Source organism: Bufo gargarizans, chromosome 1 (genome assembly GCF_014858855.1).
Source record: "Bufo gargarizans isolate SCDJY-AF-19 chromosome 1, ASM1485885v1, whole genome shotgun sequence".
NCBI classification, from domain to species: Eukaryota; Metazoa; Chordata; class Amphibia; order Anura; family Bufonidae; genus Bufo; species Bufo gargarizans.
The window spans coordinates 536,446,530-536,462,211 of record NC_058080.1 but is presented as its reverse complement, the minus strand read 5'-3'; the positions used below and the strand labels follow the sequence as shown (position 1 = coordinate 536,462,211).

The 15,682-nt window shown below is 43.4% G+C and overlaps 1 protein-coding gene across 1 annotated transcript in view; it reads left to right on the top strand.

Annotated features, from left to right (window-relative positions):
- SPPL3 (signal peptide peptidase like 3) overlaps window positions 1-13,010 on the top strand; it is a 110,253-nt gene extending 97,243 nt beyond the window's left edge. The window contains exons 4-11 of the mRNA XM_044275443.1: window positions 21-140; window positions 262-337; window positions 2,497-2,609; window positions 2,815-2,921; window positions 7,800-7,963; window positions 8,065-8,264; window positions 10,127-10,236; window positions 11,854-13,010. Of these exons, the coding sequence (XP_044131378.1) occupies window positions 21-140; window positions 262-337; window positions 2,497-2,609; window positions 2,815-2,921; window positions 7,800-7,963; window positions 8,065-8,264; window positions 10,127-10,236; window positions 11,854-11,925 (962 nt within the window). The 3' untranslated portion in view covers window positions 11,926-13,010. The remainder of the gene's footprint in view (window positions 1-20; window positions 141-261; window positions 338-2,496; window positions 2,610-2,814; window positions 2,922-7,799; window positions 7,964-8,064; window positions 8,265-10,126; window positions 10,237-11,853) is intronic.
- Window positions 13,011-15,682: the final 2,672 nt, after the last annotated feature.

Genomic DNA, 15,682 nt, shown 5'->3' with positions numbered 1-15,682 from the left:
ACAAGCTTGGTCTTCCACAGGTATCCAGACTATTGACTCTACTCAGGCTTTGTTCCTTCCAATTGGAGCCTCAGTGTCTCTTCTGGTCATGTTCTTCTTCTTTGACTCTGTCCAGGTGGTGTTCACCATTTGCACTGCAGGTAAGTATTTTTTGTGTTTTAGAGGGGGTAGCCACTATAGTTTTATATATCACTTTTCGTGTGCTGATTTAAGAATTTTCCAAAGGTGACAAAGCAAACAAATGTTCAATTTCTCTTGCAGTTCTTGCAACAATAGCATTTGCATTTCTCTTGCTGCCTATGTGCCAGTATTTAACCCGGCCCTGCTCTCAGAATAAGTGAGTATGCTTTCATGAATTCGGTAGAATTAAATAAACTCATTTGTTCCCAAATGCAGACAAATTTTTAAAATTGCCATTTATAAAGCGTAAACAACAAAACCACACACACCTCCTGTGCACAACACGTACTGCTGTGTATCAGGGAAGGTGAATATAAAATAATTCCAAGTAAAGGAAAGAGTTATTTACCAGTCTTCTAGTAGACACATTAGTCAAATTGACTTACTGATCATGTCAGTGAGGAGCGTCTTATGTACCAAGGGTTAAAAAAGAACACCATTGTTTGTCATGGAATGCCTTGTGTTTAGGTACCATGCCATACATGCACTTCATAGCACATGTGATCCCTGCAGGAGCTCGAGATTGGTAGCCAGCCAGCCTTCCACTATGACAGCTGGGATCAGAAAAACCTGATCTCAGGTGTTTAACCCCTGTCTTTGATAGCTGGCCCTGTGAATCAAGACGGACCAGCCCCTCACTGCTCAAGGAGGCTGATTTTTGAACAAATCACTTGTACCAACAATCGTAATGACCTATAGGATAAAGTTAAAGGGGGTCAGCTCTGAACCCGGACATATCCCATTTTTCTCCCAGGCAGCCTCCATGATATAAGCATTGGAGCATTTTATGCTTTGATGCTCTCCTTTCACCTGTGTTGAATTGCAAGGGGCAAAGACCTGCTAGGCGGAGGGTTCCGCCTAGCAGTGAGCCCTGTGACATCACCAGCACGAATGGGCAGACTTTAGCGCTGCCCTAGCCTGTAAAATGGCTAAGCCAGCACTAAAGCTCACACATCAGTGTCGTTGACATTGCCGGCAACACTGCTAGGCGGATGCCTCCGCCTAACAGTGTAAAACATATAAACAAACATCACTTTCCCTGTGCGATCCAGTGCAGAGAAAGGGAGAGCATGAAATACTCCGAAGCTCATATCAGGGAAGGGGCTACCTGGGTGAAAATGGCGATATGTCCGGGTTCAGCTCTGAACCCGGCAAACCCCTTTTAACATGTTTTTAAAATCTTGCATTCCTCCCCCCAAATTGACAATGAATACATTTATAGGCACCCCAAAATAGTACCAGTAAAAACTAAAACCAGTCTGGGAAAAACAAAAGTTATGAAAGTAGTGTGATAAAAATGATTTTGTTCCACACAAAAAAAAAACATTATTGTGCAAAAGTACTAAGATGCCATCTCAGACAAAGGGGGCATATTGCTAGGTTATGCCCCCATTGTCTGATGGGTGCGGGTCCCACCAATGAGAACAAAGCGGGAAAATGAACGGAGTGCGCACTGCGCATGCGCAGCCGCCCTCCATTCATTTCTATGGGGCCGCCGGAAATAGCAGAGTGCTGGCTTGACTATTTCCGTCTGCCCCAAAGAAAATAATGGGAGCAGGGGCCGCACGTGCGCGGTGCTCTCCTATTCACTTCTATGGGAGCAGCGCTTGGTGGTGGACGAACCCTGGGAAATCCGTGGGTCCTCAAGCCAAAGCTCTCCCTGTTACGTTCTTCTTGTAGGTGCGGGGTCCCACCGCTAGAACCTGCACCCATCAGACAATGGGGGCATATCCTAGCGATATGCCCCCATTTTCTGTGATGGGAATACCCCTTTAGGCCCCTTTCACACGAGCGAGTATTCCATGTGGGTGCAATGCGTGATGCGAATGCATTGTGCCCGCACTGAATCCGGACTCGTTCATTTCAATGGGTCTGTGTACATTTATTTATTTATTTTACACACAAAACTGAACGCAATCGCAGTCCAAACTGAATGAACTTGCTTGCGAAATCACGCATTTTTAACTGAACGCATCCGGACCTAATCCGTATCGCTCATGTGAAAGAGGCCTTAAAGTACTAAAATGCTTGAAAAAAAGAAATTGTGGCACCCTGGTAAAATGGTGGCTCTCGTAATAGCAGTCTTTAATATGATATGTAGAAGAAACCATGGAATGCAAACGTCTTACAGAATGAGATTTAGTAGACTGACTCTAGAACTGAAGGAGATTCTCTTCACATAAAAATATTCAGGCCTTGTTCACGGCCTGTCCTGTGAACAAGTGAATGCACATTCATTCTGCATACCCAGGATCATCATTTAGAAGTGAGAAAGTGCCTGGCATTGATTTACCAACGTTTCCATTTGTCTCTCAGGATTTCCTTTGGATGCTGCGGTCGTTTCACATTGGCAGAGCTGCTATCATTCTCGCTCTCTGTAATGCTAGTTCTTATTTGGGTCCTGACAGGCCACTGGCTGCTCATGGATGGTGAGTTTATCTTCTTAAAGGGTATCACAGACCAGAGGGAGGCACAAAACCTAGAAGAACCATATACACTTTGGCTCATTACTTTTTTACTACTGTACAGTATTATGTGGTCTGGGCACATTAAATCTGTCGTAACACATTACATGAATTCCCTTTTTATGAAGAAATGGTTTTGAACAATCCACTACTTTGTTTCTCTTTCCAGCCCTTGCAATGGGACTATGTGTAGCAATGATTGCCTTTGTCCGCCTGCCCAGCCTGAAGGTTTCCTGTCTCCTCCTTTCAGGGCTGCTCATATATGATGTGTTTTGGGTAAGCAGGTTTTACTAGATCATGAGTCTAATTTATTAAGAATCGTTCCAGGAAAATTGTTTTGTCTGATGAATAGATTGGCAATTACTTTTCTTACTGGTGGCTTTTTTTCAGCTCCTCCGTTCCTTTTGGTTATACCACGTGGCCACACTTTGACCCTCTGAATCATACAGTTGTCTACAGTGTATACTGGATATCAGTGTCTGAGAATCTCATAGGCTTTCACAATGTGCATCTCATAGGAATGCATAGTGAGCGAGACTGAATTCTGGTTTGCAGTGAAGATGCTGTCTAATTCATAGTCACAGTGAACTATAAACGTGTGAAATTCTCTGAAACCCAGGCTCTTTTTATACATGATATCGCTGATTGCGCTATTTTAAGGAATTGTGATTTATGCAATATGCAAGCATATTTTTTAATAGGTTCCATCAAAGTTGATCCGGTGCTTTATTATTAAATGATAGTTTTCTTTGTCCATGTTGAATCTTTGGATGGCAGATTTAAAGGGGTATTACTAGATGTTAGTATTGTTGACCTTTCCGGAGGATAGGTCATCAATGCTAAAATCCCCGGAAAACCCCTTGAACGCTTTCGCTACCTGCGCCGTACATGTACGGTGCTAGAGCAATGGACAAACATGGCGCCCGCTCACGCGTGCAACGGGCATCATGGCTGGTGGGTCTCCGCTGTTTCAAATAGCAGAGACCCGCGGCTAATTACCGTGACTGCCAATAATGCCGATTGGTATCACTTGGAACCGAACCAGAGTTCGCAAAATGGTTTTTTACAGTATAAATATATTTCTGAAGTTATTATGCGAAGTCTCGCGAGACTTCGAGAAGTGATCACTTCAGCTCATCGGATCCAATGCACTCTAATACTGTATGAATAGCTTGCTCTGTACAGTATTGAAACAAAGTTTTATGTAAATCGACTTCGGATATTTCATCCGAAGTCTATTCACTCATCCCTAGATATAACTATAAAAAAGTTGAGGGTCATATACAGTACAGACCAAAAGTTTGGACACACTTTCTCATTCAAAGAGTTTTCTTTATTTTCATGACTATGAAAATTGTAGATTCACACTAAAGGCATCGAAACTATGAATTAACACATGTGGAATTATATACATAATAAAAAAAAGTGTGAAACCACTGAAAATGTCATATTCTAGGTTCTTCAAAGTAGCCACCTTTTGCTTTGATTACTGCTTTGCACACTCTTGGCATTCTCTTGATGAGCTTCAAGAGGTAGTCACCTGAAATGGTCTTCCAACAGTCTTGAAGGAGTTCCCAGAGATGCTTAGCACTTGTTGGCCCTTTTGCCTTCACTCTGCGGTCCAGCTCACGCCAAACCATCTCGATTGGGTTCAGGTCCGGTGACTGTGGAGGCCAGGTCATCTGGCGCAGCACCCCATCACTCTCCTTCATGGTCAAATGGCCCTTACACAGCCTGGAGGTGTATTTGGGGTCATTGTCCTGTTGAAAAATAAATGATGGTCCAACTAAATGCAAACTGGATGGAATAGCATGCCGCTGCAAGATGCTGTGGTAGCCATGCTGGTTCAGTATGCCTTCATTTTTGAATAAATCCCCAACAGTGTCACCAGCAAAGAACCCCCAGACCATCACACCTCCTCCTCCATGCTTCACGGTGGGAACCAGGCATGTAGAGTCCATCCGTTCACCTTTTCTGCGTCGCACAAAGACACAGTGGTTGTAACCAAAGATCTTGACTCGTCAGACCAAAGCACAGATTTCCACTGGTTTAATCTCCATTCCTTGTGTTCTTTAGCCCAAACAAGTCTCTTCTGCTTGTTGCCTGTCCTTAGCAGTGGTTTCCTAGCAGATATTCTACCATGAAGGCCTGATTCACACAGTCTCCTCTTAACAGTTGTTCTAGAGATGTCTGCTGCTAGAACTCTGTGTGGAATTGACCTGGTCTCTAATCTGAGCTGCTGTTAACCTGCTATTTCTGAGGCTGGTGACTCGGATGAACTTATCCTCCGCAGCAGAGGGGACTCTTGGTCTTCCTTTCCTGGGGCGGTCCGCATGTGAGCCAGTTTCTTTGTAGCGCTTGATGGTTTTTGTGACTGCACTTGGGGACACTTTCAAAGTTTTCCCAATTTTTCGGACTGACTGACCTTAATTCCTAAAGTAATGATGGCCACTCGTTTTTCTTTACTTAGCTGCTTTTTTCTTGCCACAATACAAATTCTAACAGTCTATTCAGTAGGACTATCAGCTGTGTATCCACCTGACTTCTCCACAACGCAACTGATGGTCCCAACCCCATTTATAAGGCAAGAAATCCCACTTATCAAACCTGACGGGGCACACCTGTGAAGTGAAAACCATTTCAGGTGACTACCTCTTCAAGCTCATCAAGAGTGTGCAAAGCAGTAATCAAAGCAAAAGGTGGCTACTTTGAAGAACCTAGAATATGACATTTTCAGTTGTCTCACACTTTTTTGTTATGTATATAATTCCACATGTGTTAATTCATAGTTTTGATGCCTTCAGTGTGAATCTACAATTTTCATAGTCATGAAAATAAAGAAAACTCTTTGAATGAGAAGGTGTGTCCCAACTTTTGGTCTGTACTGTACATATGGGGTATCGTTATAATCGTACTGACCCAGAGAATGAAGGGCATGGGTCAGTTTTGGCGTATACCGAACGCTGTGGGAACAAAACCTGTTAAACGCTGGAGCAATTGCGTCGTTCCCCTATTCCACCCTATTTGGATTTTTTTTACCGCTTCCCTCTACATTGTATGCCATAATGGTGGCATTAGAAAGTACACGCAAAAAATAAGCCCTATGTGAATGGAAAAATAAAGTTGTGGCTCAAGGAAGATAGGGTAGAAAAATGAAAACTAAAAAAACTCTGGTATCCTAAGGGTTAATAGTGCAAAGTTCCAGAGTTGACACTGTTGTCCAACTTGGCAACCATTGCATGTCTCCAGTGCTTAGAAAACAATGATGCAACTTTGCAGATGGTCTATGTCAGCTACTTCTTGCTCCAAGGGTCACAACCACCCTGGCATCAAGCAGCGGTGGCCGTGCTTGTACACTATTGAAAAAAGCGCCAGCCTATATGTGGCACCTTTTCCTATAGTATGCATGCACGGACACTGCTGGATTGCAGGGTGGTCATAATCCCTGTAAGCGAGCAGTGTATAATGTGGTGGGAAAAGAAACCAGCAAAGTAGGCAATGTCTACATGATAAATGCCATTTGCTAAAGTGGGACAACTCCTTAAAGAGGACCTTCCACCAGGATACATGTATTGAAATAGTTATATTACCTTACAGTGCGGCCCCCAGTGATGTCTTTCCGTTTTGTTTGGGTTTTTTTTTATATTTTTTTTTTTTCAAGTGGAAAGACATCACTGGGGCCACACTGTAAGGAAATTTACCTCCCACCACCCCCTAAGGGACTCCAAGATGGCACACGGCTCGGGATGTGTAACAGCTCAAGTTCTCGCGAATCTTGCAATAACTTGAGCTCCTTCTCCCTGGCTAAGAGCGGGGCGCTGTGATTGGATGCGCTCATAGCCAGGGAGAAGATAACCGCGCCCAGGACAAATTCAAGTCCCTGCCTAGTTGAACCGAATTGCCTAAATTAGCATATGAGGCGCCAAAACAAACGGGGACCACAGCGGAAGAAAGGGGGGGGGGGGTGTCCTTTGAAAAAACAAACAAAAACCGGGAAGACATCACTGGGGGGGAGGGGGGCCCGCACTGTAAGGTAATATAACTGTTTCTATACATGTATCCTGGTGAAAGGTCCTCTTTAAGTTTAGCATCACTCGCACGTCAGTGTTTTCCATCAGTGATTAGGAGCCAAAACCAGGATTGTAGCCTCCACAGAGATAAGGGAAAGATCTGCACCTGTTCTGTGTTTAGTGCCGCACCTGGTTTTGGTTTAAAATCACTGTTGGGAATCGCTGACCAAAACACTGACGTGTGAATGAGGGTAGGTTACACAGGGATTGTGTAAATTCCAAGTAACAGAAGAGAAATCACTGTTAGAAATCGAGTCTGGAATAATCGTGGGTAAAACCTGCTTTTACTTTTACTTTCACTTTCAGCTGTATTCACTGCATCCTGATTTCTAACAGTGAAATCTTCCCTTGTACCGAACATATTGCAGTTATTCTGGAATTGTCTGAAAATTTGGAATGCCAGCTTTCAAACAATACAAAGCCAAACCAGAGATACCAAACAGTTAAAGCAACTCTGGTACCAAACCAGAGATGTGAGCAGTTAAAGCAACTGCCCCCTCCCTGTCAGTGTGAAGGAAAATAAGGGAGCAGTTGCATAGCTGACAGAGCAGGAAGAGAGAGAAATATATAGAAATGTGGTATTATAATCATTGTACGGACCTACATAATAAAATTTACATTCTTTTTACCATATAGTGAACACTGTAAATAAATTCGACAACATAATGTAAAAATTGCAGATTTTTTTCTTCCCCCCCTAAAAATAAAATAGGTCATTTAATACACTATATGGGTATGTATTAAAATGGTTCCTAAAAAAGCTACAAATAATCCCGCAAAATAAAAAAAGATTAAAAATGAAAATTTTTTAAGTTATGCAAGTTTGTCCTTAAGGCTAAAATGAATGGTCACTAAGGGGTTAAAAATGCAATAGTGTCTCCTGAGTTGTGCGCCAACAAGATTTACTGCAGACACACATTAAAAATGTACAGTAAAAAAGTGAAATTTTTGGGAGGGTTTTTCTAATTTTAACATGACTGTTAGGAGGTTAAAGGAGTTTTATGAGTGAAAAAATTGGAGGAATGAAGAATAAATCAATGACTGGTACAAATGAGCTCATCCTACTTCTCTGATCTCTCTGCAGGTCTTCTTTTCTGCATACATATTTAACAGCAACGTGATGGTCAAGGTGGCAACACAACCTGCTGACAATCCTCTGGATGTCTTATCAAGGAAGCTTCATCTTGGCCCTAATGTTGGGAGGGATGTACCTCGGTTATCTCTGCCAGGAAAACTAGTATTTCCCAGGTAAAGTTGTCTTCCTGAGAAATGCTTTACTCTTTCTAGATCTAGCTGCGCTATACTGAATGAAAATGTTCCTGTCTGAGTGTTTCTGTATTTGTACACAGTTCTACAGGAAGTCACTTTTCCATGCTTGGGATAGGGGACATTGTAATGCCAGGACTGCTTCTGTGCTTCGTTCTACGTTATGACAACTACAAGAAACAGGCGACTGCTGATTCTTGTGGTGCACAGGGAGCTGCCAACATTTCTGGACGTATGCAGAAGGTCTCCTACTTTCATTGCACACTCATTGGGTACTTTGTGGGTAAGTAATCGGCATCTGATCTGTTATGCATATGTCAGGTGGTCTTTCAAGATACCTCTTCTTGCCCCCCAAATTAATGCTGCTTTAATTTTATTAAGATTGTTTTCATTCATTTTCTTAAACTTCTCTTCACTGTTGAACAGATATAAGTAAAGCTCTTACTAATATATTGTCTGCAAAAGTACTGAAGCTTCTGATTTCCCACTAGCTGTCGTCCAAGTTCTCCCCTCTGAGTCACGTTAGAAGTGTCAGAAGCTACAGTACTTCCTGCCTGGAGAAGGGAGAGATAAAAGCACAAAGCGCAATTACTACAGACAGTATGTTACTAAAGGTCCCTTCACACGGGACGATATTACAGCAGATTGTTGGGAAGGAAGTGTTCCTTCCCGGCAATCTGCCGATCGCTGGCGGAGGCTCTCCTCTAGAATTTGGTGAGGAGCGATCGCTCTTCCCCATAAGGACTCATTGTTTTCCGGCAGGAGATCGTGTTTACACGGCACAATCTGCTTCCGGTAAATGATTATTTTTGCGTGCGCACAAACTATTGGATTAACAGAATTGGTGGTACATTTAGACTGCTAGATCATCGCTAACAAGTGTCAGTATAAACACTTGTTAGCGATACTGTGTGATTCTGGGCCTGTGTGAAGGGCCCTTAAGCGCTTTACTTACCGTATTTATCGGCGTATAACACGCACTTTTTCCCCCTGAAAATAGGGGGCAAATGATGTATGCGTGTTATACGCCGATTAGGGCTGAAACGTGTCCTCCGGAGGCCAGAGAGGCAGGACTGAGCCGGCCGGCACAGCGGAGGGAGGAGGGAGTCCCTCCCTCCCCACTGTGAGCGGCTGCCGCTGAAGACCAACGAGGACAGAGTAGGAGGAGGAGGGGAGGGACTGTGGCCACTGCGCCACCAATGAATGTGCCGGCCATATCCCACAGTTCCGATCGGAGTCCCAGCAGTGTAATGCTGGGGCTCCGATCGCTTACCATGGCAGCCAGGAGTCACGCTACTGAAGTCCTGGCTGCCATGGTATGTTAGTGAGCAGAGAGCAGCGCATTATACTCACGTGCGCTGTGGCCGCCGGTCGCTCCTTCTTCTGTCTGTGCGGCGGATTGCTAATGCTTACAGCATTAGCAATGCGCCGCACAGACCTATGAGAAGGAGCGACCGCCGGCCACAGCGCACGTGAGTATAATGCGCTGCTCTCTGCTCACTAACATACCATGGCAGCCAGGGCTTCAGTAGCGTGACTCCTGGCTGCCATGGTAAGCGATCGGAGCCCCAGCATTACACTGCTGGGGCTCCGATAGGAACTGACACTGCCACCAATGATGGGGGGGAGGAGGGGGACCCTGTGGCCACTGCCACCAATGATTAATACTGGGGAGGGAGGGGGGGGGGGGGGGGGTTTGCGTTACCAGAGGGGGCAGATCAGAGGCTTTATTTGAAATTTAATTTTTTTTCCTGAAATTTCCCTCTAAAATGAAGGTGCGTGTTATACGCCCGTGCGTGTTATACGCCGATAAATACGGTATATCCATTCAACGGCAAAGGTTTTTTCTGCCCGCAATTAGTGTGTATGCTAGATGCTATGGCGGTTGCCAACATACTATAGGGATACACTCAATATAGATTTTTCTCATTCTTTGTGCTGTATCTGAACTTTTCCCACAGAGATTGTCCTGTTCATGACATGAACTGCATAGATAACTTGTGATGGGAGAGATTATTTTTCTATGTAGTAGTCACAGCTGTTCTAGTATTTTTTTGTAGTAGTAATCATTTAAATCTCTTCCTGTAAAGCCTAGCCTGAAAAAACAAAAATGTCTATATTAATATTTGTAATATTACATTACAGGGTTGTTAACTGCGACAGTGGCTTCACGCATTCATAGGGCTGCACAACCTGCTTTGCTGTATTTGGTGCCCTTTACTTTATTACCGCTCCTAACTATGGCCTATTTAAAGGTAGGTTTTATACTGTATTTTAGCACCCATATTACCTCACTCTACCACAAACGCATCCTTTTATAGTTTTTCTATTATTGTGAGGACTGAGATTCAGGAAAAATAAACTTGCACGACTTAGGTATGTAAAGAGTTTACTAAATTATGATAAAAGACCAAAAGTCGTCAAGACAAATGAGCAAGCTCCACATTGGCCAATATGGCACTCAGCTGGTGCCCATATGATAGAGAGGGGTGATGGTAGCAAGACACATCTTAAAGGGGACCTCTCACCGCTCCTGACATGCCTGTTTTAATAGCTTCATGAATTCCCTACATACTAACAATTCTGGAGCATCTATCCTTATGGCTCTATGTTGTGCTATTCCTTTATTATTTCTAGTAGAAGTTATGTATAAATTGCTAGCAGTCTGCAGTAAGGGTACAGAGGGGTGATAACCAGTTGGGGGGGGGGGGGGGGAGGAAGAGATCTGCACAGACTCACTCTATCCCAGTGATGGCTAACCTTGGCACTCCAGCTGTGGTAAAACTACAACTCCCAAGATGGCCCCCCTTGCTTGGCTGCTCCCAGAACTCTATAGAAATAAATGGAGCATGCTGGGAGTTGTAGTTTCACCACAGCTGGAGTGCCAAGGTTAGCCATCACTGCTCTATCCAATCAGGGGGGTGTACCTGCACAGTGTAAAAATGGCAGCACTGATTGGATAGAGCAGTGATGGCTAACCTTGGCACTCCAGCTGTGGTGAAACTACAACTCCCAGCATGCTCCATTTATTTCTATAGAGTTCTGGGAGCAGCCAAGCAAGGGGGGGGGCCATCTTGGGAGTTGTCGTTTTACCACAGCTGGAGTGCCAAGGTTAGCCATCACTGGGATAGAGTGAGTCTGTGCAGATCACTCCCCCCCCCCCCCCCCCCCCCCCCCTTCCCAACTGGTTACCACCCCTCTGTACCCTTACTGCAGACTGCTAGCAATGAATTCATAACTTCTAGTAGACATAATAACGGAATGGCACAACATACAGACATAAGAATAAAGGCTTCAGAATTGTTATTACATGGGGAATGCACGAAGCTATTAAAACGGACATGTCAGGAGTGGTGAGAGGTCCTCTTTAAGCCTCACACACACATTAGTGATTTCCTTCAGTGATTGTGAGCCAAAACCACATGTTGCAGTGTGATCGCATGTATTTTGGTGAACGGAACAGCTGGCCCCTAATAGAACAGCACTATCCTTATCCGTAATGCGGACAATAATAGGACATGTTCTATTTTTTTTTTTTTTTTTCGGAACGGAAATCCGGACATGCGCACTCCGCACACAGAGTAACTTTATTTTTTTTCGGGGGAACCCATTGAAATGAATAGTCCTGTATACGTTCTGCAAAAAAATTAAAAAAAATGGAATGCCATACGTGTTTTGCGGACTGCAAAACAAACAAAGGTCGTGTGCATGAGGCCTAACATGTTTTTTTGTATACATTAAATGGACTGGAAAAACGTGATGTGAACCCAGCATTACTGTTTTATGACCGGAGAATAGTTAAGCTTTACACAGAATGTGAACAATCTGCACATACTTAAAGCAACTTCTGAATTGTTTTGTCTTTCTTTCAGGGTGACCTGCGCAGAATGTGGTCAGAACCGTTCCATGCTAAGGCCACTAGCTCCCGCTTCCTTGAGGTATGATGGGAACAGGAAACTAAGCCAAAAGCGGCAGAAATATTTTTTGATTTGGCTTCTCTGTCCTCTGGATGAACTCGGTATAAATGGACACAGCTACAACTGATGGACCTCAAGGGAATTTTTGTGTATAACGATGGGGAAAAAAAACTTTCTAGAGACTTCTATGCAGGGTCGTTCTCTTTGAAACATGCCCTCAGCAGCGAACCATATTCCTGTTGGAACATCAACATCAGAGTTTAGACAAAATGTGTATATAAAGAACTGGGATCCAGTGAGCCTGATATGGATTGTAAATCTCGGATTCCTTCAAGGTCTGGCCTAATTGTGGCTCTATGTAGCATGTGACTTTAAAGGCCTCTGAGCTACAGACTATTTGGGCTCTTTGAAACCTGTGGGACCAGACCCCATGAGGAGCAGTGCAGCCCTCTTACCAGCTCTCCTTCCTGTATTTTTTTCTTTTCTTTTTTTTTTCTTTTTTTCTCTGTGGTGTGAAGTGACTTTTTAGATCTCAGCCAGTGTGTGAGTTACTCAAAGTATATACATAGTCTGTCGTATTTAATTCCATTTCACCCTTCTCCCAATTCATGTTGCAGAGGGCAAGTCTGAGATATATTTTCTATGGATAGTTTAAATATTCACAGAATAATGCCAGGTCACGTCAGACCTGCTGTGTTCTGTCGCATGTCCTGCACTTTCATCTTTGGCTTTATATGACTAATCCATCCCAGCAAAGTGAAGCCTCGGTTCAAACCAGTGTATTGTGTGCTCGTTCTGATGTGCTCATGGGCTGTTTAGTGACTGTATTTGGTTCTGATCAATGTAGTGACCTAGGACAGATGAAATGTTCCCAAACTTTTGTCTTCATTTGTGCGCAGCCTTTTTAACGGTTCCCTTGGACTCTTGCATGTCAAACTTGCTGCGCTCATCGCTCCCTCCATAATAATGTTACCTTCCTGTAAATACCTATTTTCTTTTTTTCTATTGTTTTTGTATTTTAGTATTTTCATTTGTCTGCTGTATTTCTGATCTTTCCATGTGACTACCCTCACTCATGAAAAAAAACTAAAGAAAAAAAACTCCTTCAAATATGGTGGTCTATGTCTACTACTGTTTCTTAACACTAACAACTATGCAGTATGCTGGTGATTTTAAACTCCATTTAAATTGTTATTGTTGGTAAGGCCTTATGCACATGACGTATGAATTTTGCAGTCCCCCAGCGATCACAAGAATAAGGTCCTGGAATCCCTTAAAGCAGGGATGCCCAACCTGTGGCCCTCGAGCTGTTGTAAAACTACAACTCCCATCCTACATCAGAGCATGATGGGAGTTGTAGTTTTACAACAGCTGGAGGGCCGCAGGTTGAGCATCCCTGCCTTGGAGTGAATGGAGCTGAGGTCACACATGCAGGCTGCTGCTCCTCCACTTGACTCTCTATAGGACTGCTAGTTATAGGTGAGCACTGTACTCTGCTTCTCTTCCGCAGTCCCATCAAGTTAAATGGAGTAGTAACATGCATGTATGACCACAGCTCCTTTCACTCCGGGGATTCCAGCACCTGATTATTATGATCACTTACTTCCTATCATGTGGATAAGTTGTTAGGGTGAGACCAGATGAGCAGGGTAGACCAGAAAGTCTGTGTGATGGTAGAGAAGGGACTTGTTCTTACTGGTCCTAGTGTACAGAGCACCTTGACAGCTTACAGACCTTTTGCCAAGTTCTCTTTATGTGACTGGCAAAAAATAAATGTGATCTGCTAGGGAACAGTGGTGAAACCCTAGACCACGCTATATGCTAAGTAATAAAGATATGACTTCTTAAAAAGGTTGGCCACTTTCTGGCTACTTGTGACCAATGTGTATGTAATATGACCACATGGCACTTACTAATATAGCCTTAGCTGTTCTTCTGTGCTGTTTGCCATTTTTGAGCCATGCCCCCTATTTGGGCAGATCTTCTGTGCTGTCCGCATACAGGTCCTGTCCATAAGATGGCTGCTGATGAAGGGTCCTGTGACAGACAGATCACCTACTCCATTCTAATACACCACACTTGCATTCTCTTAACAGTGAAGTGCAGTGTTTTTGAATGGAGCAGGCATCACATGGAATTTGTGTGGACAGCACAACAGACTTGGCATAACAAGGGGGCATGAAATATAGAAATTGGTGCAGTATATTAACAAAAACTATATTACTAAGTGCTATAAAATCCTCATAAACACATTGGTTAGCAGTAGGCAGAAAGTGACCAACCCCTTTAAATTCAAGACCTTATTGACTTGTCAGTGTTTTGTATCAATGATTGTGAGTAGGGATGAGCGAATCGACTTCGGATGAAACATCCAAAGTCGATTCACATAAAACTTCGTTAGAATACTGTACGGAGCCGGAGCTCCATACAGTATTAGAATGTATTGGCTCTGATGAGCTAAAGTTATTACTTTGTAAAGTCTCATAAGACTTCAGGTAATAACGTCAAAAATAATTTTCTACTGTAAAAAACCTTTTACCAAACTTTGGTACCTGGGCACCAAACCAGCGTTTGGTAAAAGATCGTGACCTGGAGAGTTGTAGCCACCGCCCAGCGAAGTGAATGTTGATGAGCTGGGCGGGGCTTCAGAACGGCAGTTGGGAGCGGCTGGCTGGGCGCATTTTCAGATGAAACGCCGCCCCTTGGGCAGATTGGAGACCGGACAAGCAGGTTATAAAACTTTATATTTCCGTATTTATAGGGTGGGCAGGGGGGATACTTACATTATTCTAATACACTTTTTATATGACCTGTACTGTGATATATATAACTCAATATGCTAATTGGGCCTGTCGGTGTCCCTTTAAGTTATTACCAGAAGCCTCGTCAGACTTTACAAAGTACAAATACATTCTAATACTGCATGGAGCACTTGCTCAATACAGTATTCTTACAAAAGTTTTATGAGAATCGACTTCATCCTTAGTCTATTCGCTCATCTCTAATTGTGAGCAAAACCAGGGTCTTAAAACACAGAACAGGTGCAAATCTTTCTATTATACCTTCTCATTATACCCGTGTCGTTTCCACTCCTGGTTTTGGTTCATAATCACTGACCTAACACAGACTGTGTGAATAAGACCTTTTTAGTAATAATTATGCTTTCTGTATGAAAAGAACAGCTTCTCTTCATGAACAATAAAATTATTTGTATACATCATCAGATTGCAACTTGTACAGAATGGAATTTGCTAAATTATCCCAGTTCAGTGTTGCCACCCGCTGGCCTGAACTGGAATATAGTACTAATGAGCCTAGTACAGGCTACAGCTCATTATTAGAACAGGGCTCCTCCTTCTGTCCTTGATGTGGCATGGAGCAAGATGGGGATCCGTCCTGACACACAATGTAAGTCAATGGGGACGGATCAGTTTTCTCTGACACAATAGAAAACGGATCCATCCCCCCATTTACTTTTTGATCTGTCATGGCTATAGAAAATAGCCTGACCTCTCTAAATCATTGTGATCTTTTTCCAGTAATGCACTTTTATAGTGCTCTTGAGAATAACTTCAATCATCTTAGTGGAGGAGCCACCACTCAGAAACCCACCATACAATATGTACTGTAGACATCAGCATAACGGCATCTAGTGCCCCACTGGAAGAGGACAGTATGCATTGTAATGTGCAGGCTGAGGGTACTCTGTGATAGCAGCAGCAGAGTGGAGGAGCCACAGGCTTGGGCACTAGGCCTTATTTGCATATCGAAGGTATTTTTCTGC